Below are 26,892 nucleotides of genomic sequence, written 5' to 3'. Positions count from 1 at the left end.
GATGTCATCAGAGATCTCATCAGTGATGTCATTTGAGATGTCATTTGAGATGTCATCAGTGATGTCATCAGTGATGTCACTGACCATGTCATGAATGATGTAATATGTGACGTCATCAGCAGTGCATTGCGGGGGCGCGAGTTCTAGTTAGCTAAACTAACCATAACGGGGGAATTTCTATGGTTTTGTACGAGTGAGATGTCCAACTAACTATAACGTCTCTGAAACCTATGTTTTTTTTCTGTGAATTTCTAATGTTTTTTAAATGCTAATTTCTAACTGTAACGTGCCTGAAACCTATGGTTTTTTCAGTGAATTTCAATGGTTTTTTAAATGCTAATTTCTAACTACAACGTGCCTGAAACCTATGGTTTTTTCAATGAATTTCAATGTTTTTTTAAATGCTAATTTCTAAATATAACGTGCCAGAAACCTATGTTTTTTTCAGTAAATAAATAAATATATGTAATGTATATATATATATGCTTGGTAAAGTTTTCTCTCCTTGATTAACCTCCTTTATATAAATACCCATATGTACACAGAAGCAGCAATATTTACTGGGCCTGCTTGATCATGTGGTACATTTTTATGGTTTTATGTAACTAATCAACTTATATATACATAAATATACACATAGCACATATTGTAGTTATTAGTGGGAGGCTTAACCCTCTATATAGCAACCTATATGTACATAGAAGCAGCAATCTTTACATGATTTGAGATACACATGTATCCTGTGATCTAATATTTAATTTTCCTAATATAAATGTATCTGCTTATACCGGGAGGCATAGCTCAGATTACAAATATGTCTACTTGAATGACAACAATTATTTCGCAAATCATGATAAGTATAGTTTATCATGTCTGAGCATACTGTTGTGGTACATTCTTGAGTCGTGAGTATGGTTGTCATGTGGGAAGAACCAGCTTTTGACTAAACTTCTGAAGTAGAGATGGTCCCTTGTGGATCTTATATTTCCAGGAATGGAATGCCATAGTTTGGTTGCTTCAGTTTTGCCTGGAGCAATTAAATTGTTGCACTGTTCCTCACTGCAAACCCTGTTTATACACGTCCACTTTTAAGGAGGGCACTCACTTTAAGCACACACAGATAACCAAATATAAAGATTATCGAAAGACAGGAATCATGACTTGGATTTTTGAGAATTTAATCACAAACCCTAGCACAGTACTGTATTCCTCATCTGGTGAAAAGGCGCCCATTGTTTTATTATTTTCTCATCTTTTTTCTTTTCCCTAGTTGACATGTCGGTGCTACACCCCAAAGCAAATAACCCCAATTTTGTCAGAAGAGGATCTAGAGGTGACACGACGAGAGAAGGATAACCTGCAGTATGAAATAGAGACATTGGTAAGTGCTCTTCCTTTGTAGGATAGTTCAGCAGGTTAATACATATCTTATAGAGATCTGTGTGCTTGTGTCCCTAGTCCTTAATAGTGTAGGGCAGTCTTTTGGTCTTCACTTTTAAGCATGTTGTTCATTGACTAAATGTTCTTCCCTCAGTTCACCTCATTTGGGATGCTTTTTTCAGAGTTGGACTTCTTTTCACTGCCATACCTTGTTGTGATGTGGCCTTGAAGTATACGTGGAGGTCAGCGCAGGATAATGGCTGCATGTTGAATTTCAATTTGCCACTTGACTGCTTCAGGCCATGTGATGCATTGTTAAGTGGCCTGATGAGAAGGCAGAACCTGTTCTCCCTCTGCTGCATGCTTGTGTCTATGGCCACATGCTCTGGCCTTGACTACCATACTTACAATACTTGTTAGGAAGCTCCAACATGGCCCTCCAATTTGCTGTCATTGGACTGGTTGTTTCTAGCAATACAGAGTTCTGTACAAGCATGGATTTCAAAGGTTACCTCCTCCACGTGCTGCACACACAAGGTTGTTTATTCCAAGCACTACTCTACTCCCACATAGGAGACCTTAAGTTGTTTCTTTAATCAAAGCAGACATGGTGAATGTGCGCTCCAAGGACTGCCTGAGCATTGACCAAAGGGAGTATAAGACACTGTAGTTCAACTATCCATATGAACTGCTCCATGTAACTCAAGTGTGAATGTTAGTGTCCTTTTTGATGTTGTGTGTTTGACTGGTTTTACCTTTTGAGATTGTTTTATTTTAGCATATGCTTCCACTAACAATAGGTCCACTCTAGTCTCATTGCCCAATGCCTTTGTGTCAACAGCTCTTAGATAGGAAGGCACTCTATACAGACCACAGTGTCTGTCTGCCTTGTGTTTGACAAGGAGACTCATCTAGTGCAGAATGCATCAGCTCAGTTACTGAACTGAGTTTTTTGCTTAAGGCCCCATATTGATTCTTGCTAAATCTTTTTGGGCCACCTGTGTCCTAAGAGAAGTTGGCCAGGATGGCATTTGCAGCTTTGCAGGGCCACACATATCTGCAGCAGTTCAATGCTGAAGCAGACACAAGATGACATGCATTTTCCAGTGTTTAACTTACACAGACCTTAGATGCATAATGAGTGACACACTTTTAAAGTTTTGCTGCGGGACCTACAATTATCTTGGGGACTTTGTATCCCTCAATGTCTATGTGTTGCTTTTTTAGGTGTCAGTTAGCCAGTGAATGCGCTGTCTCAAAGAGACGTGTTGCGTTCAATCTGTGGGCTTCAGCCCGCCCATAGGCTTACCATTTGCTTGTGCTGTTGTCAGTCTCATATACTTTGTCCCCATTTGTCCATAGCATGCATGTGTCATTTTCTTCTTATGTTTAGCCCTCCCTCGAGCATGGACCAAGTATTTGTATCCATCCACTGCTCCCATTTTAGGAACGACTTTTTTCTTTGTGTTTGAGCACTCCACACAAATACTCATGTTTTTACATGCTCCTTGTTCTCCAAACCAGGGATTCATTTCAAACTATGTATAGATTGTTAAACTGCAAAGCAGCAAAAATTGCAAGGTGGTGTTATATTTTTTTTTGGGTGCATTTTTATATAGCGCAAACTCGACCCAAATGTATCAGAACACTTTACATGAGTACAACAAGTTGCATTACAGGGACACATTAATTTTTAGACACAGACAGATTAAGGGGCAGATTTACAAGGAACTGACGCATCTGCATAGATGCATCAGTTTCCTTGCGTCAGCGCCGAATGTCCTTGCGCCACTATGGATGCACTGTATTTACAATACAGTGCTTCATGGTACAAGGATTAACAGATGCGTCAGAAATTCTGACGCATCTGTTGGCGCAAAAGTGACGCATTGCTGTAGTTGCTCAGGAAAGTGACGCAACTCCAGCAATGCGCCACAATAGATGGGTGAGTCCCATTAAAAAAGCACTGTGTCATTCCTTACGCCTGGTCTGAGCAGGCGTAGGGATTTTGACGCAGTGAAGGCGTAGAGCGACGCAGTGAAATCTTGTAGATTTCATTGCGTCAGTTCTACATGACTTTTTGCGTGGGAACGCCCACCCTGCGTACATTATACCTGACGCAGGGCTTTGCAGCATCATCTACACCGCAGCTGCGTCACAAAAGTGACGCAACGGTGTTGCAAAAGTCATGCAAGGGACTCGTAATCTGCCCCTGAGTGTTTTGCCCGAATTCATAGGATTTTTGAGCCCCCTACCGAAACTCAAACCCAGTTTCCCAACTTCAAAGTCGGCCACTCTAGCCATTACACCATATCCTCTCCCAACAGAATATAAACATGAAAACCGCAGTTCCCCATTTTGTAGGCATCGCGGATAGAGATTGTTTTCTTAATCTTTTTACACCTCACTCCCCATCTTTTACTGCTTTTTTGTGCCTACTAAACAGAAGAAAAATCTGGCCTGAACCAACTCCGTCTGCCTTACCTCTCCCACTGGGGCTTTGGTGCGTGTGTGCACACGTGTGTTACTTCAGGGAAAAACTGACTTTCAGCCATGTTGAACAGTAGCTGTGCTGCTATTCAGCATGGCTAAAAGACATTGACATTGACAGTGTCACTAGCTCTCAGATTGCCAAGACATACTGGCTTTGCCAATGCTTTTTTTCTATTTGATAGCATATAAAGTAGGATGATGAGACTATTTGTGTTTATGCAATAAACTGATGGCAGAGTGAGACTGGAGAGAAATCTAATTATTTGTTGGATGATTACTCAACACATGTAGTCAGACATACCTCCTGTAATGACATTTCAGAATGTGCCTCCTCTTCTGATGAACGCTTACCATCCCTTGGTCAACGCCCCTTCGAACTGATGTTCCGCGCCATTGGATGAGACAGAGCACAAGGAATCTTATTTATCCCTAAAGGAGCCTGGAGAAATATATGTGCAAACAATCATAATCTCCTTGGAGGGATAGAGCAACATCATTTTATCAAGTGAACACATACAATTATCCAGAAGGTTCTCTGATATTATTTACACATAATTAATTGGTCTCATTAATAAACTTCATCCAAAGTATTACTGATCAATCAAACTGTGCACTGCCATGTGTTATTTAAAGTTTTTCTCATCTTCCCCTCCCATACAGTCCTGAGTCCTGTATCCCACAAAAATAGACTAGTCCTCTTTGGTGACATATATGTGTTATTTAAACCCATTCTTATTGTTACACTTTTAACCACATAAACCCTTTACAGAAGAGTCACATTAGAAATATGGTCTTTATCTTTATATATACAAATAGTCCTTACTTATATTTTCACTAACACAGCACCTCTACTTTCATATACATATTAGTTGTGTGTGTGGGGGGATACTTTGTAACTTCAAGAAATTAGTTACTTTCTTCCCAACAGTTGCAAGTTTTAAATTGAATCTGTGTTATTTTCCTCAACATTTTGACAATGCCTTTCACCCTCAAACAGATTGATTATTTATTCTTACAGCTGTTTTGTTTGTTCTTGGGGGTCATCAGTAATGGGGGACTGTTTGATAAAGTTACAGGCCTCAAGTGGTAGGGATTTTTAATTGTAACATAGTCCTATTTAAATGCAACTTTAGAAAAGTATGCCATAGTGTTCCTAATCACGGAGGAATTAGGGATGTTTGTGTAGCACACTGAGTCTTTATTCTTATCTAAATATTTTAAAGCGCTGCATTTGCACAGTTGTTGAGATGATGGTACATCCATTTTCAGATGCAGGATTTTTGATATTAGTAATATTCCTCATAACAGTCCAGGATGAAAAAAAATAGTAGATGAGATGGGGAAAAGTGCTAAATTGTGACCTTATCTAATGGAAAAGGAAAATTCTATATTGATAGATATTACAGAGGCAGTGATAGAGCCTCTGAAGGTACAGTTAAGTCAAACGTTCCAAAGAAAAATATTGTTTTGTTTTCTCAATAATTTTTGTGCCATTTGCAAAGTGTGCAGAAAAGTTTTTTAAAAAGTATATCCACTGAGGATTGTTCATAGCACATTTCGTGCATATCTGTTAAGCAGGAGCCTGAAAGTAGGGGGATCCTAAAAGTTACATTTCCTTTTTTAAGTTTCATAGCAATCTTTGCTCCTCAGTACATAACAGCGGTGTATTTAGAATTACACCAATGTTGTTATTGAAATAGAACTTTACTCAAGGTAGTACTTAATATTAGTCTGGTGTAAATTTTTAAAATTGTTTTTGAGAAATTAGCTTTTATATGTGATCTGTTAGGGCATGAAGAGGTTAAATTGTAGAGATGTCTAGACCTTTGATTTGCAGATTCTTTGTGGATTTGTGAATCCACGGAAGGGGATAAACAGCACAAGGGGGAAGGCTAAATCTACACTTAAACCAAGGCCCATGTAGGGTGCCCCAAAAGGACCCAGCTGACAATAAAATAATAAACAATTTTGTTTTTTTTGTCATGGAAATCACAAACTCTGCTGGAGTTGCAAATCCTAGACCCCGCAGGGCATCAGGATTCACAAATTCGGCATCCAATTCACGAATCCTATTACAAGAATGAAAATATGTGAATAGAATGCACTAATGCTGTACTTGGCCAAATGCAAAAAGAACTATTGATGGACAGAATGCAGAACAATGTCATACATTCACCCCAGTACAGAGATCTGGGCCTAAATCCATCGTTTTTTTGCTCACCATGCTTTTCCAGTTTGGACCCAGCCATATGCAAATCAGTCTTGACTCTGTACCCAGTGGGAACAGTCCAGCCCGAACTGCCAGGCCAGGTCCTCTCTGGACTGGAAACAAGCATCCTAGGACCGGTTTCGGGGTTTCACCCCTTTTCAGCCAGGATAGCTTGATTCCAGTGGCATGGAGAGCACGGGACTCACGTCTGAGCATACCCGTCCCAGTCGGGGTGACAAATGCAAAAAGAACTGTTGATGGACAGAATACAGAACAATGTCATACATTCACCCCAGTACAGAGATCTGGGCCTAAATCCATCGTTGTTTTGCTTACCATGCCATTCCAGTTTGGACTCAGCCATATGCAAATCAGTCTTGACCCTGTGCCCAATGGGAACAGTCCAGCCCGAACTGTCAGGCCAGGTCCTCTATGGACTGGAAACAAGCATCCTAGGACCGGTTTCGGGGTTTCACCCCTCTTCAGCCAGGATAGCATGATTCCAGTGGCATGGAGAGCACTTGGCCAAAGGTCACACATAGGAGTTTTCTGCCTGCGATGTCAGGCCCCGAGGCCAACCCACCAGCTTCTCGGCATTGGCTGTCCATGCAAGGTGTGGCACAGAGCTTGGCCAAACCCCGCTCCTCACAGCTGAGGGATTTGTACTCCCAGCCGTTTGCTGGGCATGAGTGAAGGCCCTGTGAAGCTGAGTTATGCCACCCATGGAGCGCTGGGACATGGCCAGGCCTATGCCCAAGCACGTCCTTGTGCAGAGGAAATTAAGCATCTGTATGATGAATATGTGAATCTTATTGACTGTATGTGTCACTAATGTAACTTCTGTCTAAATGCATGTTTTAGTGTCGCCATAAGTCTGTGTGTTTGGAATTATGAGTGGGTCTGCATGTAAGTGGTGTGCAATTATTTTTTGTCCCTGCTTGGCTACAAGTTTACGTTGTTGTTTTTTTAAACTTTATTTATCATTTTGACAAGCACAAGGTAAGCAAAGCATACATGTCCACTGTCAACGGCACAATATCAAATAATAAGAAAGAATGGACTAGGATAATATATGAAAACATCATATTCTTAATCGCATAACAGCCATGGTATAAACTGTATAACAGCAGTAATACATTGCCATATTCAATTAAAAGCAGGGTCCCCCAGGGCAATCCTCTCCTGCGCATTGTGGGAGTTAGCGATAGGTAGTCCAATTTTGTCTCTGTTAAGTAGCCATACACAATAATAAGTCGGGGCGATAGGCCTGGCAGTCAACCGAGAGGTGGAAAAGGAACACATAAAACAGGTATTGCTCAAAGATGTACGCTTTACCCCACGCCTTCTGGAACTATACCATGGCTTAATTGAGAGCCAGAAGCCTGCCGTAGTGTTTCAGCCTACGCTCTATGGGGGCCCCAAATTTCCCTGGGACAGGAAGAGCCCGGCAGGAGACCAGGATATATCTCGCAATTGGTATTACAATAAGCCAGGCTATGCAGCCAGCCCGCCAATGTACGAGCCGACTTACGACCCCATAGCAGAGAAATTTTTCGTTTAGCTAACAGTAAGCTGAGGGATGCAAAACGCCTGACTGATTTGGGAAAGTTAACAGTGCATCCTAATAGTGCTACTTCCGGTATTGGGTAAGGGTCAGTTTCATCATGGTCCCTAGTGCATTGTGTATGTCCACCCAGTAGGTGTGTAGTTTAGTGCAAGCCATTTAAGGTGGGCAAAATCAGCATAATCAGCATAGGGGGCTGCGCATTTGCAGCAAGTGTGCGACCTGGTAGGGCCTAATCTGTGCGCCTTGGCAGGGGTAATATATATTTTGCCTAGGAACTTAAAATGCAAGAGTTTGTGTCTGCTGTTTAAAGAGACATATTTTGTCACCGCGCAGCACTTGGCCCAATGATCATCAGTGATGGGGTGGCCTAAATCCACCTACCAGTCTTGCACTGGCCTCAACGACGCGCAGCCTTTGTACAGTGTAGAAATGAGATGCGCCCCGCTAAGGCTTTCAATTACTAGTGTAAGGGGCAGGAACTGGTCTGGCTCTAGAGGGAAACCAGGCAACGCAGCGTGTAGTGCAGAGCGGAGGCGACTGAACACAAACCTGCCCATAAAAGTGCTGTCATGGAACCTAGGGTCTTCAGAAGGGGAGAAAATGTGCCCTTCTGGGTATAAGTCTCCTAGTGTTGTGATGGCAAATTTGGTTAAGATTCATTGGATCAATTTCTCACCAGTGATTTGAATGCTTGGCTACAAGTTTAATTTGTAATGTATGATATATTCATTGCACATCCCTGTTTTGTTTATTTTCTTGTTGTACATATGTTTAAATGTTTTTTTAATAGGCGTAGTGTAGTCATCAGTAATTTTGCTTTGCTTCTTTTTGGCTAGCTCCATCCATGAATAAACTTAGTGCCAGAGTTTGGAAATCAATGTGAGACAGTATGCATACACGTTTGAGTATGTTGGATGCCCACTGCCTCAATGTATCATTGGACTGTGCATTTTCCTGAGTGTAACCCTGACCGTGTGTTGGAATTAGTCTCGGTGTGCGTATCTGGTGCTTGTGTTGGACACCAACTATCTCACTGTGCCTTTGCCTCCACTAGAATGTTCATATCCCTGAATGTAACCCAAACTGTGTATCAGAGTGAGTGGCGGTGTGCTTAAACGTGCACCTAGGTTGGACCCACTGCCTCACTGTAACTTGGCGTCCATCAAAGTGTTCAAATCCCTGAGTTTAACCACAACTGTGTTTCGTATTGGGGGAGGGCGCAGCGTAAATTTGTGCCTGTATTGCACCCCTACTGCTTTACAGTACCTTTGCATTCATCCGAGGGGCCATATCCCTGAGTGTAGCCCTATCTATCAGAGTGTGAGGGGCTGTGTGTATACCTTTGCATATGCTGGGCATACACTGCCTTACTGTACCAATGCCTCAATCAGGGTGTGCATATCCTTGAGAGTTTCCCCAAGTGTGTATCAGAGTAAATAGTGGCGTGAGTAAACGTGTACCTGTATTGGGCACTCCCTGCCTCACTGTACCTGTGCCTTCATCGGGCTGTTATTATCTTTGAATATAGCACAACTATGTATCCAAGTGAGTGGCAAAATGTGTAAAGTGTGCCTGCATTGGAAACCCACTTCCTCAGTATACCTTTGCCTCCTTCAGTGTGTTCTTATTCCTGAGTGTAGCCCTGCATGTCATTCAGAGTGAATGGTGGTGTGTTTAAACATGTGCCTACTTTTCACATCCACTGCCTCACTGCACCTTTCCCTCCATCAGAGCATTCATACCTTAGAGTGAATCCATGAGTGTCAATCAGAATGAGAGGGGATGTGCATAACACTCACTTCAACCTGCTTTGGATCTCCACTGCATCACTGTACCTTTGCCTCCATTGGATTGTTATTATCCCTGAGCATAGTCCCTGAGTGCATATTGGAGTAAGAGGGGTTGTGCCTACATTTTTTGCCTATGTTGGACGCCTACTGATTCACTGTAGATTTACCTCCATTGGAGTGTTCACATCTGAGCATCACCTCAAGTTTGTATTGAAGTTAATGTTAATGTTAATGTTAAACCATTTATAAAGCGCACAGCTGCCCCAGCAAAGGGGCGTCCCGGCACTGACAGCAGTTTCTAAGAGGAATTCCGGTTAGGCCATGGGGAAAAGAAAAGTCTTGATAGCTTTCCGGAAGGATGTCATTGAGTCTAAGCTGCGGATTTTCAGAGGAAGAGAGTTCCACAGCTTAGCAGCAAGGAAACGAAAGGACCTGCCACCTGCTCTGGTTCGCTTAACACGTGGGACAGAAGCCAGAACCAGTTCGGAAGATCGCAGTAGGCGGGCCGGAACATAGGGAGTAATCAGGCCCGACAGAATCTCAAGTGTGGAAGACTTTAAAATTTTAAAAGTAAGACATAAAGATTTGAATTCAACTCTTTTTAGGATAGGGAGCCAGTGAAGGCGGCGGACCGCGTCCGTACTAGAGCACGTTCTTGAGAGTCCAAGTAAAGTTCGTGCGGCAGTGTTTTGAATGCGCTGCAGACGGTTCAATTCTGCTTTATTGACTCCTAGCAGCAGGGAGTTCGCATAATCGAGTCTAGCTAAGATAGTGGCCTGGACTATAAGTTGGCGTGTGGTCGCGTTAAAGAACCCCAAAATGGGCTTTAGACCACGCAGAAGGCCAAAACAGGTGCCTGCAGTTTTTTTGGTGTGATCTTTGAAACCTAGGGCGGAATCGAGCCAAAGACCAAGGTTCTTTACCACCTGCTTGGGGGTGGGGGCCGTGCCCAAGGAGGAAGGCCACCACTGAGTGTTCCAGAGTCCCTTGTCCTTCCCCACCAGTAACATCTCGGATTTAATGGCGTTGAGCTGAAGGCAATTCTCCGTCAGCCAGCCAGCCACCGCCTCAAGTCCTTTAGGGAACTGGGGGGCACCGTTGGCATGATCATCCGAGAGGGCCACCACCATCTGGGTGTCGTCCGCATATGAGACCAAACTAAGACCATGGTCGCGTGCGACTACTGCCAGAGGCTGAACATAGAGGTTAAACAGAGCCGGACTTAAGGCCGAGCCCTGCGGGACTCCCTGCTTAATATGCTGGATGGAAGAAGCAAAAGGGGGAGCATACACCTGGAAAGATCTATCTGACAGGAAAGAGCGGAACCCTTCCAGAGCTAGATCTTTTACTCCAGCTTCCTCAATCCGGCGCGGTAAGATCTTATGAGAGACCGTGTCAAATGCGGCACTCAAATCGAGCAAAATGAGTGCCGCAGTTTGACCTTCATCTAGAATGGACCGCAAATGCTCACTAACCGCCAGGAGAGCTGTTTCGGTGCTGTGGCCAGCGCGGAAGCCATTCTGAGACCGGTCTAGGATCTTACTGTTGTTTAAAAAGTCCGAGAGGACTTTATTGACATGGGCCTCCGCCACTTTAGCAACCCAGGGCAAGAGAGAGATTGGTCGAAAGTTTTCGGGTTTAGTGGGATCCAGTAATGGTTTCTTGAGCAATGGGAGCACTTTAGCTTGCTTCCAGGACGTGGGGACCACTGCCATGCTGAAAGAGGAATTAATGGTCAGCAAAAGAGGAGTGAGAAGTACAGGTAGGCACTCCCTAAACTGAGCCGGTCTCATGGGGTCAAGAGGGGAGCCAGACTTAACTTTGGCACTCAATGTGAGAAACTCCTCCTGAGAAATGGGGGGAATGACCTTTAGTATGGCATTAGAGATTGATATTAAAGGATTCTCTAATACCCTAGAACAGTTGGGGAAGGTTTTATAAATGGTTTCTACTTTTTGCACAAAGTAGGAGGCCAGTTCTTCACAGTATTGTGCCGAAGTGATAGGAGAGGTAGATGGATCCTTCCTCTTTTTAAAATCCCTCAGAATCTTGAAAATACATTTGGTGGGATTGTTGCTAGAAGCTATCTGGTTAGTGATAAAGGCAGCACGTGCTGACTGTATGGCTTTATGATAACATTTTATAGCATCCTGATACAGTTTTTTCTCTACAGGGCAGTAGTTCCTCCTCCAGGCTCGTTCACGTTGTTTACACACAGTCCGCATGGCCGCCAGGGAGTCAGAGTACCAAGGATTGGAGCCAGAGTCACGGCCCTTAGACCATTTAGCGGGAATAAGAGAGTCTAATGCCGCGCAAATCCACTCACAAATAGTCTTATAGGCTTGTTCTGGGTTGGTATCAAGGCTAGGAGTGCGGGAGGCCAGGAGGGCCAACAGATCGTCCAGCCTAAGTTTGTGCCAACAACGTTTGAGAGTGGCCCTGGAGGGAGCTCTAAGCATAGCCCACCTGGGCGAGAAAGATGGTAATGAGGTAGTGATCGGTCCAACAGACCGCACTAGGTGGTTGAACCATGAGGGAGGAGATATTGGAAAAGACTGGATCTAGTAGATGTCCAGCCATATGGGTGGGACTCAGTACCAGTTGTCTTAATTGACAGGCTTCAAAATCTGCAATCAGAGAGCTGACTTCTGAGTCTGACAGGAAATCAAAATGGATATTTAGGTCACCAATAAGGCTGAAATTGGCTGATCTCATAGCCCATACATGGACGGCTTCCATGATCGCTACTTTGAATTCTGCAGAAGGGCCAGGAGGGCGATAGACCAAAAGGTCAGAGAAAGAGAAGTTAGCATTGAGAGATAGGGTAAAACGGGCGCACTCGCACCTTGCCACGTCCTCCTTGACAAAAATACAGTGCAGGGAAGATTTAGAAATCACAGCCAGACCCCCACCTCTAGTTTCTCTATTAATGGTTTGAATGGTATATCCCAAAGGAAGAGCGAGGCCGGGTTCAATTACTGTGTCTTTGTTGAGCCAAGTTTCAGTAATAAAAAATACATCCGGCGACTCGTGCTCAATGAGGTCGTGAATCTCACTATAGTGCTTGACTAGAGAACGCACATTCAGATAAAGAATTTTAAAAGGGGTCTTAATCCGATTTGAGGGTGCAGGAGGCAGTGCAGGGTATGAGTTATACCTATAACTATTACAACAGAAGGGCCCCTCCAGCACTACTCTGGGTAGAGAATGACAAGGATATACACTTTGGCCGATGGATATTAGTGATTCTCTAGTGTATTTAAGCAACATAGGGCTTAAACTAGCAGCATGTCTGGGTGGAGATGTGGGGAAACTTGTGCCTACCTTGGACATCCACTGATTTTTTTTACCTTCGCTCGATCTGAGTGTTCTTATATCTGAGTGTACCCCCAACTGTCTATCGGAGTGAGTGGGGTTTGCCTAAACTTGTGGCTGCGGTGGTAGTACCTTGCCTTAACCTACCTTTGCCTTTATCAGGGTGATCATATCCATAAACGTTGCACTGGGTTTGTTACAGAGTGAGTGGTGGTATACATAATCGTGCGCCTGCATTGGATCCCCACTGCCTCACTGTACCTTTCCCTCCATTGCAGTATTCATATTCCTAAGTGTACCCTAAAGTGTCTATCGGAGTGAGTGGGAGCATATCTAATCTTACCCTTTCATTGTTCCTACACTGCTTCATTGTATCTTTGCCTCCAATTGGGTATTTTTAACCAGAAATATTTCCCTGAGTGTCTATCAGAGTGAGTGGTTGTGCGAGCAAATTTTCACCTGTCTTGAATGCTCACTGTCTCACTGTTCCTGTGCCTCAAGATCTATGTTAATATTCAGGAGTGTAGCCCAGAGTGTGTATCTAAGTGAGTGGAAGTGTGCATAAATTTGTGCCTGCTTTGGACGCCCTCTGCCTCACTGTACATTTGCCTCAATCAGGGTATTCATTTCACTGAATGTTTTCCTGACTGCGTATCAGCATGAGTGGCAGCATGCATAACATGTGCTTGCATTATAAACCCGTTGTCTCACTGCACTTTTGCCTCCTTTGTACTGTACTGTACTGTATAAACATGTACCTGCTTTGAGCACGCAGCTACTGTACCTTTGCAATTGTTAGTGTTCATATATTTGAGCAAAGCCCAGAGTGTGTGTCTGAGTGAGTGGTGATTGTAGTAAAATTGTGGCTGCATTGGACGCCCACTGCCTCACGTTTATCTCTCACTGGAGTGTTCGTATCCATCAGTGGTTCCCTAAGCATGTATTAGAGGGCGTGGCAGTGTGAGTAAACTTGTGTCTAAATTGGTTGCCAGTTACCTCACTGGAGATTTGTTTCCATTGGAGTAGGAATATCCCTGAAAATAGCACCAGGTATGTATTGGAGTGAGTAGCGATATGACTAAATTTATACCTGCCCTGAACTCCTACTGCCTCATTGTACCTAGAGTTGTCATATCTCTGTGTATTGGAGTGGTGCTGTGCAAAAACGGGTTCTGTTACAGACTTCCACAGCCTCGCTGCACCTTTGCAGTCTTTGTAGTGTTCATGTAGCTGATTGTAGCCTTGCTATGTATCGGAGTGGGTTGCAATGTGCATTATGATGAGTATCCTGCGTTGGATGGCCACTGCCTCATGGTGCTTTTGCCTCCATCACAATCTACATATCCATGAGTTTACCCCTGACTTTATATGGGTGAGGTTGTGAGTGTGTGAAAATGTGTGCCTACATTGGGCTCACTCCACCTTTGACTCCATCGGGGTGCTCATATCCCTAAGTAGAGCTCAGAGTGTGTTTGAGTGAGTGGGAGTGTGCATGAAGGTATTCATGCTATGGGAGCCTACTGCCTTACTGCACCTTTGCCTCCATTGGAGTTTTTATATCCCTGAGTACACCCCAAGTGCGTACTGGAGGCAGTGGCGGTGTGAGTAGACTGGTGCTGGCCATCACCACCACTCACTCATTCCAACACATGGGGCTTATGAATATGAACACTCTGATCAAATGAAGGCAACATTTCAGGTACAGCGCCACTGACTCTGATAAGCACTTGGGTTATAGTCAGATATGTTATTTTGAATGGGGGTCAAAGCAATTAATGAAGAGATAATTATAGAATGTAACTGCTGCTTCAGAACAAGCTTCCTGGGGCTTGCCCGGGGTCAGGCCAGAGTGGAGAGTTACAGTTCCCCAAACAGGTCTGTTTTTAACTGTGCCTTGAACAGGCTTTCACTGGAAATGGTATGAAGACAGGGTGGGAGAGCGTTCCAGAGACTGGGGGCCAAGCCCGAGAAAGATCTGCCTACTGATCTGGCTGTGAGGAATTTGGCTTTGCTCAGAAGGCTGTGGTTGGAGGAATTAAGAGCCCTTGTGGGAGAGTCGTATTTGAGCTTGTCTGGATGTATCTGGGGCCCTTCTGGTGAAGTGCTCTATGAGTGATCTTAACGTCTTAAATTTTATTCTAAAGTTGATCGGTAGCCGGTGTAGATCTTTGAGCACCCTTCTGCTAGACATATGCTTGGGAATGTTCAGAATGAACCTGGTTGGCCTTTTGCACTAACTGCAGGTGAGACAGCAGATACTGGGTGACACCAAGATGGAGTGCGTTAGTGTAATATAGTCTGGAAGTGATTAGCATGTGTACAATTCCTTTGCAGGTGTCAAGGGGGAGGTACATATGGAGTTTTATCAGGGGTTTTAGCAGACCAATACAGGAGCATGCAGTGACCTTTACATGAGGTTTGAAGGACAGGGCAGTGTCCATCATAACTCCCAGGTTCTTGGCAGCTGAGGATGGGGAGGGAGCAGACCCTAGGTCAGACGGCCAGATGCACAATGCATCCAACGGGGAGGATGATCCAAACATCAAAATCTTCATTTTGTCAGAATTGAGTTGTAGGTAACTGTCATGCATTCAACGAGCGATGGAGCCAGACAGCCCTAGAAGTTCCCAGTAATAATTGGGCAGGTGGAAGGATAGCATAAGTTGAGTATCGTCCGCATAGGAGATGATATTCATATCCCAGCTTTGCTTGACTAAGGCTAATGCAGCCAGATAGATGTTAAATAGAGTTGGGCTGAGTGAAGAGGCCTGAGGGACACTGCAGCTTATAGTCCTGGACTGGTAGGTTAATAGGGAGAGGAAGACCACCTGTTGTCTGTCTGCTAGGAAGGAACAGAGCACATGGCAACTCATTCAGCAACACACTCATTGATAAGAACACTCCACAGGAGGCAAAGTTATAGTGAGTCAGTGGATATCCAATGCAGGCAAAAACGGATGTATGATGATACATCGCGGACATTGACATCGCGTGCGGTAACCACGCCGCCAATACATCGCGGCAACCTTCACATCGGCATTTTTCACTCCGTGCGCCGTTGCAACGCGAGTGCGTTGCGGCTCATTGGCAAGTATGATACATCGCCAACGTTAACATAGGACGTCGTAACATCGGACGTCATAACATCGCGTCCCTGCTCCCCCCCCCCCGCGCCCCCTCCCTTTAATCCTGACGGGAATTCTTTTATCTCTATTCCCCTTTTTAAAAATTTTTTGGGCTGTGTATTTATTTCCACAAAATACGTACATTTCAAACTATACGTAATGTACTAATTAACCGTCACCCTTGTCAAAACGTATGGGTGGGATATAAAAGGTGTCAGCCAGCGTGTCTCCTGCCATTTCCCTCTCACTTTTGCAGCTGGCCCGACGTGAGCCCTACGTTCCTTGCGAATCGGTAAGTTGTATCGAAAAAGAAACAGCAAAGTTGGGAGCTTCCTTGAATAATAAGAATAGTTTTTTTCGCCAAATGTACCCTCTTTGCAACATTAATCAATTTTGTAATGTATATTTGTCGGTGTGTTTATGCAGTTCTGGGCTGAAAGTTAATAGTTCACTATTCTATATTAGGACTTTAAGGTATAAATTGCAAGTCACCAACGGATGTCTCTTTTGAAAGCATTAATCTGCAGATCTGTTTCCATCCTATGCACTCTGTAATCGACTTCGTACATGTTCTTTGCAGCAGGCATATTAACCCTCTGCACTAACTTCACCGAGGTCACAACCTCAGCTATACAAAACACGGATCTCTTTCCAGGATGGTAATTCTTCACCTGAGTTTTCTACATATTTCTGTGGGGCCTGGTACTTGCCGGCGGAAAGAAACGCTGCAGCAGGTGCTTCGAAAGCTTTTAGTGCTGGCTGCGCCCTGTGCGACAATGTTTTTTTGCCCATAAGCCAAAGGAGTGAAAGTGTAGGAGTCACATGTCACCCATACTGGTAGGCAGTAGTTTAAGAGTGCTTGGTGTGTAGAAGCACATCCAGCACCCTGTCGCAATTTCACCATGCACCACCTGGGCGTTTTTCAATCCATTGTGCACGCGATGTTAATCCCTGTTGGGTGGCCGTTTTTAAGGTGCAAATGTTCCGTGCCCGCCCGTTTTTAAGGTGCAAAGTAAATCCGTGGCCGTCCGTTTTAAAGGTGCAAAGTAAATGTTCCGTAATCCCTGTTGGGTGACCGTTTTTAAGGTGCAAAGTAAATGTTCCGTTTTTAACCCTGCGGTATGAAGGCTCCCGCGATGTTAAACCCGCGTTGCAAACGTTACCGAAGTAAATGTTCCCGCGAAGTAAAACCCTGCTATGTGATGCCTCCCACGATGTTAAACCCGCGTTGCGATGGCAGCGCGTGAATCTGGATTCGTTGTAATGGGTGTTTCCCGGCAAAAATGTACTCCGATCACCACTCACTCCTGGACGTAATCCGGAAAATGCTCACGGATATAAACATCTGATGGAGGCAAACATACAGTGAGGCAGTCAGCATCACAAGCACTTCACTACCACCACACCCTCACTCTGATACACAAACGTGACTTCATTAAGGGATACAAACTCTGATGGAAGCAAAGGTGCAATGAGCGTCCAACACAGGCATCGAGTTCACTGCTTCTCTGGTACACACTCTGTGCTACACTCAGGAATTTGACACTGTGATTCAGACAATGATACAGTGATGCTATTGGTATCAAACACAGGCACAAATTTACATATATCACTAGTCACTCAGATGCACACTTATTGCTACCCGTGGGTATACAATACTCCGATAGAGGTAAACGTAGGCAGTTGCAGTTGAAAGCAGGTACAGGTATACGCACACTGCCACTTGCTCTGATACACAGTTTGGTCTTTAAAGGGGAGTATAAACACACCAATGGAAGCAAAGTTACAGTGATGAAGTGGGCGGCCAGTGCATACGCAAGTTTATGTACACTGCCACTTATCCAGACATACACACTCAAGATTATGAACACTCCCTTGGAGGGAAAGGTTAAGGGCCCGATTCACAGAACTAACTTAAGACAAAATCCTAAACTTACTACCATTTTCATATTCACACTAGGTACTTACTCATTTTGGTATTCACAGAAGACACTTACTCATTTCGGTATTCTCAGAAGTTAGGAGTCCTAAGTTTAGGACTCCAAAATGCCTTCTGTGAATACCGAAAGTCTTAAAATTAGGATTTTTCTCAGTTTAGGAGTCCAAAACTTAGGAGTCCTAACTATACTACTACTAAACTGAGAAAAATCCAAATTTTAAGGCTTTCGGTATTCACAGAAGGCATTTAGGAGTCCTAAAGTTAGGAGTCCTAACTTTACTACTACTAAATTGAGAAAAATCCTTATTTTAAGACTTTCGGTATTCACAGAAGGCATTTAGGAGTCCTAAAGTTAGGAGTCCTAACTATACTACTACTAAACTGAGAAAAATCCTAATTTTAAGACTTTCGGTATTCACAGAAGGCATTTAGGAGTCCTAAAGTTAGGACTCCTAACTTCTGTGAATACCGAAATGAGTAAGTGCCTTCTGTGAATACCGAAATGAGTAAGTGCCTTCTGTGAATACCAAAATGGTAGTAAGTTTAGGATTTAGTCTTAAGTTAGTTCTGTGAATCGGGCCCTAAGTGAGGCCACAGCCATCCAACAAATGCAGAAGTTTCTGCGCACACCCACTTAGACACCCACTCAGGGATATGAATACTCCGATTAAGACGAAGGTACACTGAAGCTGTGGAACTCCAACGCAGGCATACGTTTAACCACACTACCCCTCACTCAAACAAACCCAGGAATTTGGGATATAAACGCTCAAATAGAGGGATAGGTACAATGAGGCAGTGAGCATCCAACTCAGGTTACCACCCATCACTCACTCAGACAAACATGCAGGGATATGAATATTCCGATGTAGGCAAGGGTACAGTGAGGCAGTGTGCTTCCAATGCGGGCATAAATTTACTCACACTGCCACTCTCTCAGATACACACTTGGCTGCATTCAGGGATATGAACTCTCTGGTGAAGGCAAAGATACAGTGAGGTAATGGGTGACCAACTATGGTACACATTCATGCACACTTCCACTCAGCTAATTTATGGATGGAGCTTACCAAAACAAGAAAGTTAAAATGATTGTGAAAGAGATAAGAAATTAATGAATCTACATGACTGTTTGATAAATCACAGCAGTTATATAAATATATATTTTAAATTCAGAACTCTTCAAAAACCCATTGAAATTCAATGAAAAAAGCACTGAGTGGTTCTGGCTCAAATGTATAAAACCATTGACACTCGCTAGTTATGTTTCTGGGCCCAGCTCATAACTTAAACCATCCCCTTGTGTTGTGAAAGACATCTCTTATGGCATCATAAGTGACAACTTTCATTACATCATTTATGACATCACGTATACATCAACATAACTTGTGACACCTCTAAATAATGCAAATGAAACCATACATGACATCACTGATTACATCAGAGGGGACCTCAACCATGACAACACTTGAATTCAGCAATGGTAATACTGAGGACCATACTTTGTTTATAAAAAAAAATAAGCATTTAAACATATAAATAACAATAAAAAGTTTAAATAACGATAATACTTGAAACAAAATAGAATTTGTGGAACACCATTGGCTCAGTTACAGACTCAAGTAAACTTACAGACAGACTTAGGGACACACACAAGGAGACAGATATGCACTACCTGACACACTCGGAAAAACATATATAAGCAAAGACATACTAAATCATATTCAGAGCCATACTTATGAACACCATTTGTAAGCTTCCACTGTTTCCAACACTTTATTTCAAAGGCACAGAGACACACTGACAACCTCACAAGGCACTAGCTCTCATACACACTCAGACTTCAGTGTCAGAGGCATACTTACTTCAAAATGGCACTACAACAGACTCAGTCAGACACTAACCTAAGCATTGAGACACAGTGTGAGAAACACTTGAGTAAACACAACATGAATCACTCGTGTTGAAACAAAATAAAATAAACAACAGAAACAAACTGCGTCAGCATAATAAAACAGAAATGAACACTCTATAAACCCTACCTGAAACAAATAGACATAAAGTAAAACAAGGATGTGCAATGAATATATCATACATTACAAATTAAACTGGTCTCCACACAGGGGCAAAACATAATTGCACACAGCTGACAGTTAGAAACACTGATAATTCCAAACATACACAAATACACTGACTTACCTGGAAAAAACAGCACATTTTAATATAATCTAAATTTATAAAATGTATAGTAAAAAGGATGCATATAATCATCATACAGGCAGAAGGAATACTTAAAAATTCAGCAAAAGCTAATCCTCTAGTCAGAATTAATTGTAGAAAAGGAAAAAAACAAGCACTACGCAGGTGCATAATACAAATAGTTATTGTTTTCTGTGTCTCTACCTATATCCCTGGATCTTGAAGTGCTGTGTAATACCTCTCGATTAACATTAGAATGTGCACGTCCATAAATCATTATAATTGTAATTTTAAGAAGGTACACATAATTAACTGAGTTGTCGCTGTGCCACAGTAACAAATGAAAAATAAATATGAATAACTAAACCTAGTGATAAAACACACAGTATAACAATATTCATGAATTTTTATAACACCATAGATTAAAACATATAAATGACTAAGCTAAGCTAAAATTGCCACATTATTAAGCCTTACCAATTTGCTAACAATAACATGTTAACAAGGAAAAGAAAAAGCATAAAAAGCCATTTAAGAAGAGAGAAGCACACCCCATGTCATAATAGTGTATTCTCATCCAACCTAACGCCTCACTTTGTCCATGTTTCTTCATATCCAAACAAAAAATGAAAACCACTTATTTATTTGTTCCAAAAATGTTCCAAAAATAATATCTTCAATTTGTCTATCACATAACTCATAATTGTGATAGTGTTCAGTAAAATAAATTTCAGCCTCATACATATAAGGTCTAAAACAAACTGTAACAATAAGTAGTGATATAATCAGTAATGCCATTTCTGAGCCAGATAAGTGATAACAAGGTTAATGTTCCTTATGATATCATCTATGTTGTTATGTGTGATGCTATATGCAGCACGAAGGATTGACGCAAGTTATGGTTCTAACAGTGTTATTAATGGTGATGTCTTAAATGATACAACAAATGTTGTCACTTATGAAGTAACATTAATGTCATGTGTGATGTCATTCGCAATGCACTAGGAAAGTTTAATTTATAGTTTGATAGTTTGTGTTTCATGTTTTGTCAGAACCAAAATTTAGTTTTTAACTATTTTTTCAGTGAATATATATAGATATTCATAGTTAATGTTGTTTGGCTAGCGAGCTGACAACAGTATGTATTGAGATACACGAGTTATAGTAATTTGAAGGTGGTGCGTGAATTATAAATTTAAGGATTCATTATAAATTTAGAATTTCTAATGTTTGATTAGTTTAAGCTTGCTTTGAATAGAAAGAATGAACAATGTTTCCCAAACAATATCTCTTCTTTAACCTGGTTTTTAAAAATTGAATTTCAGTCATTTTTATTTTTTAATAAAACGTGTTTCAAATCGTTGAGTGGAGTGTTTAAGTAGACTGTGATACAGTACAGTGGAGTAGAGTGTTGTAAAGTGCAGTGTCGTACAGTGGATTGCCATAGAACATAGCAGAGTGGAATGGCATAGAGCGGAGTGGTGTAGAGTAGAGTGGGTTCCAAAGGCATAGCAAACAGTGAACTGGCCGATTGTGGAGTGGCTTAGATTGAAATATCACATAGTGGAGTGGTGTAGAGTCACCTGTAATGGAGTGGCATAGAGTGTAATAGCGAAGAGTGGAGTGTCATAGAGTGGATATCTCATAGAGTCGAGTGGCGTACAGTAGAACGGCATAGAGTTGAATAGCGCAGAGCGGCATAGAGTTCAGGGGTGTACGCACGGTGGAGTGGAGTAAAGAGGAATAGCATAGAGTAGAATGGCATACAGTAAAGAGGCATCGAGTAGAGTGGCATAGAATCGAATAACATAGATTTGAGTGATATAGAGTGGAGTGGACTAGAGTGGAATAGCATACAGTGAAGTGGCGTACAGTTGAACAACGTACAGTAGAGTAGCGTAGAGAGGAGTGGTGTAGCGTAGAGTGGAGAGCCGTGGAGTGGCATAGAGTGGGATAGCATAGAGTGGAATAGCGTAGAGTGGAGTGGCATATTACAGTGTGACAAATACAAATCTCACTTAGAAGAACAAAAAAGGAAGGGTGCTGCACTTGCCTTTGCAATTGGCTCTATTCAAAAGAAACTACAAGGTCCAACCCTTGCACCTACACTACAGGTTGCCCAGGCGAAAATCATTCCTACTCTAACCTACGGCAGTGAAGTCCTTAAAGGACTAGATTGCTGCCAATTGGACAAAATAGTTTCAAAGATTTACAGATCAGTGTTCAAGCTTCCTCCTCAAACATCTCCGGCACAAATCAGGCTGGAATTTGGAATCTGTGAAGATTCGCAGCCTCGCAGGTCTGTTCCTATTTTACAGCGGTGCGTTTCCGGCTTGGAGCTTGCCGCGTGTATTCATCCTTCCAAAGATGCCCCAGATCTTAGAAACGCCACTCCACCAGGGATGATTTTCACAAATCTTTATTCGCAAAGCAACAATCACAGCCCCAACTGGTGTCTTGTCCCTACGCGTTTCAGTGCACCTGCACCTTAATCATGGGAGAGGGAGACAGGTAAAATCTGGATTGGAACATCACGCCATTGTCCCACTTAGCATTCACTCTCCAGTGAGTAAAATAGGAACGGACCTGCGAGGCTGCGAATCTTCACAGCCTGCCAGTACGAGGGATTGCAATTTGAGCCACAAAATCAGCCCTGAAGCCCACTGGAGGGCTTGGAACACTGTAAAAAAATCGGGAGTTAAAATAACGAGGTAAAAATCATGGAACCTACCGGAAGGAATAAGTATGGACTTCACTTCCCAGCATACCACTCACTGGAGAGTGAATGCTAAGTGGGACAATGGTGTGATGTTCCAATCCAGATTTTACCTGTCTCCCTCTCCCATGATTAAGGTGCAGGTGCACTGAAATGCGTAGGGACAAGACACCAGTTGGGGGTGTGATTGTTGCTCTGCGAATAAAGATTTGTGAAAATCATCCCTGGTGGAGTGGCGTTTCTAAGATCTGGGGCATCTTTGGAAGGATGAATACACACGGCAAGCTCCAAGCCGTGGGAAACGCACCGCTGTAAAATAGGAACAGACCTGCGAGGCTGCGAATCTTCACAGCCTGCCAGAACGAGGGATTGCAATTTGAGCCACAAAATCAGCCCTGAAGCCCACTGGAGGGCTTGGAACACTGTAAAAAAATCGGGAGTTAAAATAACGAGGTAAAAATCACGGAACCTACCGGAAGGAATAAGTATGGACTTCACTTCCCAGCATACCACTCACTGGAGAGTGAATGCTAAGTGGGACAATGGCGTGATGTTCCAATCCAGATTTTACCTGTCTCCCTCTCCCATGATTAAGGTGCAGGTGCACTGAAACGCGTAGGGACAAGACACCAGTTGGGGCTGTGATTGTTGCTCTGCGAATAAAGATTTGTGAAAATCATCCCTGGTGGAATGGCGTTTCTAAGATCTGGGGCATCTTTGGAAGGATATATATATATATAAAATATATATTTCTTTTTTTCCTCTGAAAAAACCAAAGGTCACATTTAATCTCCTTTACATCTACAACACTTATAAATCAGAAAAATCATTAGTATTGCTGTAGCCACTGCAATAATAGCTGTTAGTATTCTACCTGATACACTATTTCCAAAGGTAGAAAACCAATTAACCACAGAGGAAAAACTCTTACCAATTTTCTCCCAAGCACCATCAACTTTCAATTCAGACAAATATTGATGAAGATTTGTAATATCCTTGATATACCCCTCAAGACTCTTACTGTTGTCTGGTATATAAGTGCAACATTGTTGTATTTTCAACATATTGCAGTCAGACTCCTTTTATTCTAAAAAGGCGATCTTCTCAGGAACAGATGACCTTGCCTCAATTCCCTCTTGTCGAAGCCCGCAACAAGTGTTGACAACTGCCACTAACGTCAACCTGGGGGAAAGGGGAAATGGAAGACAAAACAAGAGAGACTGCCTCAGGACACTGGCTCCTCTTCTATGTGTCTTTTAAGTGGTAACCTGTAACAGCAAGCATAAACAGTTACTTCTCCTAACTCCCTATTCTGAACTTTATAATACTCTCTAATGTAACTATTTACATGTGTTGATCCTGAGAACTGCTCCTCCCTATAATGTTTTTTCTGAACTTTTATATTTTAGATGTTGTTAAGTCATTAACATTATATCGTCTGATTTACTGGAAGAACCCTGAATCAATATGTTAGCTATCAGTTCTTGTAGATCTTGATGATGCTAATCAATTGTATATTTATTCCTCCAATTCAATCAGATGAATTATTTGTTAGATTTCTTCATGCATCTCAATTTTCCTTTGTTAACTGTAGTTTAATTCTTCTTGAATAAATAACGGAGTCTTATAAACAGGAGAACTACCCAATAGACTGTACTCTTATTCTGAGATCCATATTAAAGGTGCCTTATATTTTAAGACTTCGTCTCTGAGTTAATGCGCAGTCTTAATCAGTCTAGAATGTTGAATTGGCAATTCTCCATGAGCCAAATCTTAGCAAGTTCAACTTGAAGCAATAAAAGAAAGATAACCAACTGGATACGCTTACTTGAAACTTGGAGCACTTCTCTTCACATAAGTCACTCCCTGTATTATCAGAACACTGCTCTCTCTGAATTTCCTGACAGGGATCAAGACTCGAGATTCCGTAGTGATGAACTTCTATGTGAAAATAATTTCTCTGGTTAAAATAATATGCCTAGAAAAATCAAAGAAAAATCCGTTCTGACTTCCCTTATAAAGTTCACACTGAAGCGCTGACACAACTCCTCAATATTTCTCTTCGACAACGAAGCGCGCTGAGAAAAACACTCCTGACAGAACCTTTCTCTCAGTTGAAGTACGCCGCGCGATGGTCGCGCAGGCGCATTAGTAGTTCAAACGCGTCTCGGGCGAGAACGACTTGACCGCGCACCTCTATAGGAAGCAAGCGCGGTCGAGTCTTGTCCCGTAATCACAGAACGAGTTAATTGGCGCATTAAATATTGAAGAGAGGCTCTCCAGCAAGGACTCAATCGTTTCCAGCGCGGGTATTGGCTCACAAGTAATTTAGGAAAGGTGAGAACTCGTCTCTTAGAACTGACAATTGCAGACTCCACCCTCTTGCCAAAATTAAATCAAGGGCAAGTCGATTTTGTAAGACCTAAATGCAACCATTTCAGTATCAACCATCAAGAACCCACCAGCAGTGTCTGTTGATAAATGATCAATCAACCACTGTGGACAATTTTCTAATTGTGTGCGAATTCAGAATAACTCCAACTGAAGGTATCAATGCCTCAAAAACATCCCTAATTATGTCTGAAAAACTCGCTCTCTTATTATGTATTACTCCATTCTTTACTTCATTGCTTCTATGATTCTTATCCACATGGTACATCTTTGGAAATACAATGCCTGAATAACAACCAACCATTCCAATGTGCAGGCAACCTATAGTAGGCATTCTTACCACACACATAATACATTCCTGGAAAGACAGGGTCAGTTCCTCATTTCATTCCACATTCTCCCGTAATTAGAAAGGTATGGTCACATTCACTAGAACCAATGAAATATTTATTATAATCAGTCTTCTGTCTAAGCAAACAAAGCTTCCCTCTGTGATACCAGTTTAGGGTCATGGCAGCGTAAGTCTTGCCCTTGTATGTATGTATGTATGTGTGTGTCATGTAAAGCGCACTGCTGCCCTGAGGCGTCGTGGCGCTGTAGACCGCTGGGGAACCCGTCCTGGCTATCCCTGTGAGATGGTCCCTCCTGGGTATCTCCAAGGTGAAACCAGGCATCCCCGGCGAATGTGGGGGGCCGTTGTGGAGATGAGGCAAGCTAATGCCCAGAGTTGCCGAGTGTGTTCCTGGTTAGAGTAGGTACCGAGGCGAGAATTATCGAGTCCGTTTTGACCCAGGTCCACGACCCTGCCGCGTCGGGAATTGAACCCTGGTCCCTGGCCGATTCTCTGCTTGCGGATCTGCCGCCTCTAACCAGTGAGCCACACCTCTCCACCCTTCTTGTAATCTCCTTCTCTGAAACCCATGGAGGTACATGAGACTTTTGTTCAGCAGATTTTCTCTGAAAATCTTGTCTTCTGTCTTCCACCATGTTAATGAATTCTATTTCTTCAGACCGTGAACTACAGGTTAAATTGTGTCTATGTGCATATTCTGTATCTATTGTTGGTGTAGTATGAAAAAATTCTCCCATGCATTCTGCATTTCTAGCACTATATATTCTATTCATGTTCTTTTTAATAGGAATTTCTTAGAATACTAAATCCATGTTAGAGTAAAAGTATTGCAAACTTCCCTTCTCGTAAAACAAACTGGTTAGTATACTACAAGTCACACCAAATGTTAAAGGTATGGGATGATATGTCAACCCCTCTGAGGCAGATGACGGTAATTGCATGCACTCATAACAGTCTCTCGCATCCATTGTATCCACATATTTGTAAAGTAGTTTCGTAAAAACATGATGATAGATGCTGTCATCCTTCATCTTCTCTAATTTAGTATATGAGTCCTCTTCAAAAATTTTAATATCTACTTTTTCACTCATCACACCATTAGTAATATTTTTGTGATTAGTTACCATTAAGACAGGCTCAACGGCAATTAATGTTAACCACACCAACATTCGTAGAAAAATACTAAATAAGCAAGCTTAAATATATCTATGTTTAGAACTACGATTTTGATGTCCAGTCTCTACTGTTTTTGCCATTTCTAATAAAAAATTTGTATCAAATCTACGAAATAAAAAAAACTAAGAAAAAACTCAAAAATCTATAGAAAAATCAAATCTATAACAAATTTGTAAGATCTATCCAAAGTAGTGCATCCTCACACACCTTATGGCTTTCTTCTCTCCCCCTCTGTTTCTT

At 42.4% G+C, this 26,892-nt stretch overlaps 1 protein-coding gene across 2 annotated transcripts in view; it reads left to right on the top strand.

The window, feature by feature from the left end:
- The window catches only part of LOC146857878 (uncharacterized), a 1,488,219-nt gene that overhangs the window by 1,120,424 nt on the left and 340,903 nt on the right, over nucleotides 1-26,892 (top strand). For both annotated transcript variants that reach the window (XM_085648588.1, XM_085648587.1), the window contains exon 11: nucleotides 1,271-1,381. In XM_085648588.1, coding sequence (XP_085504714.1) covers nucleotides 1,271-1,381 — 111 coding nt within the window. The remainder of the gene's footprint in view (nucleotides 1-1,270; nucleotides 1,382-26,892) is intronic.

This window comes from Triturus cristatus, chromosome 3_2 (genome assembly GCF_964204655.1).
Source record: "Triturus cristatus chromosome 3_2, aTriCri1.1, whole genome shotgun sequence".
NCBI classification, from domain to species: Eukaryota; Metazoa; Chordata; class Amphibia; order Caudata; family Salamandridae; genus Triturus; species Triturus cristatus.
The sequence above is the reverse complement of the archived record's forward strand: the minus strand, read 5'-3'. Positions and strand labels throughout refer to the sequence as shown.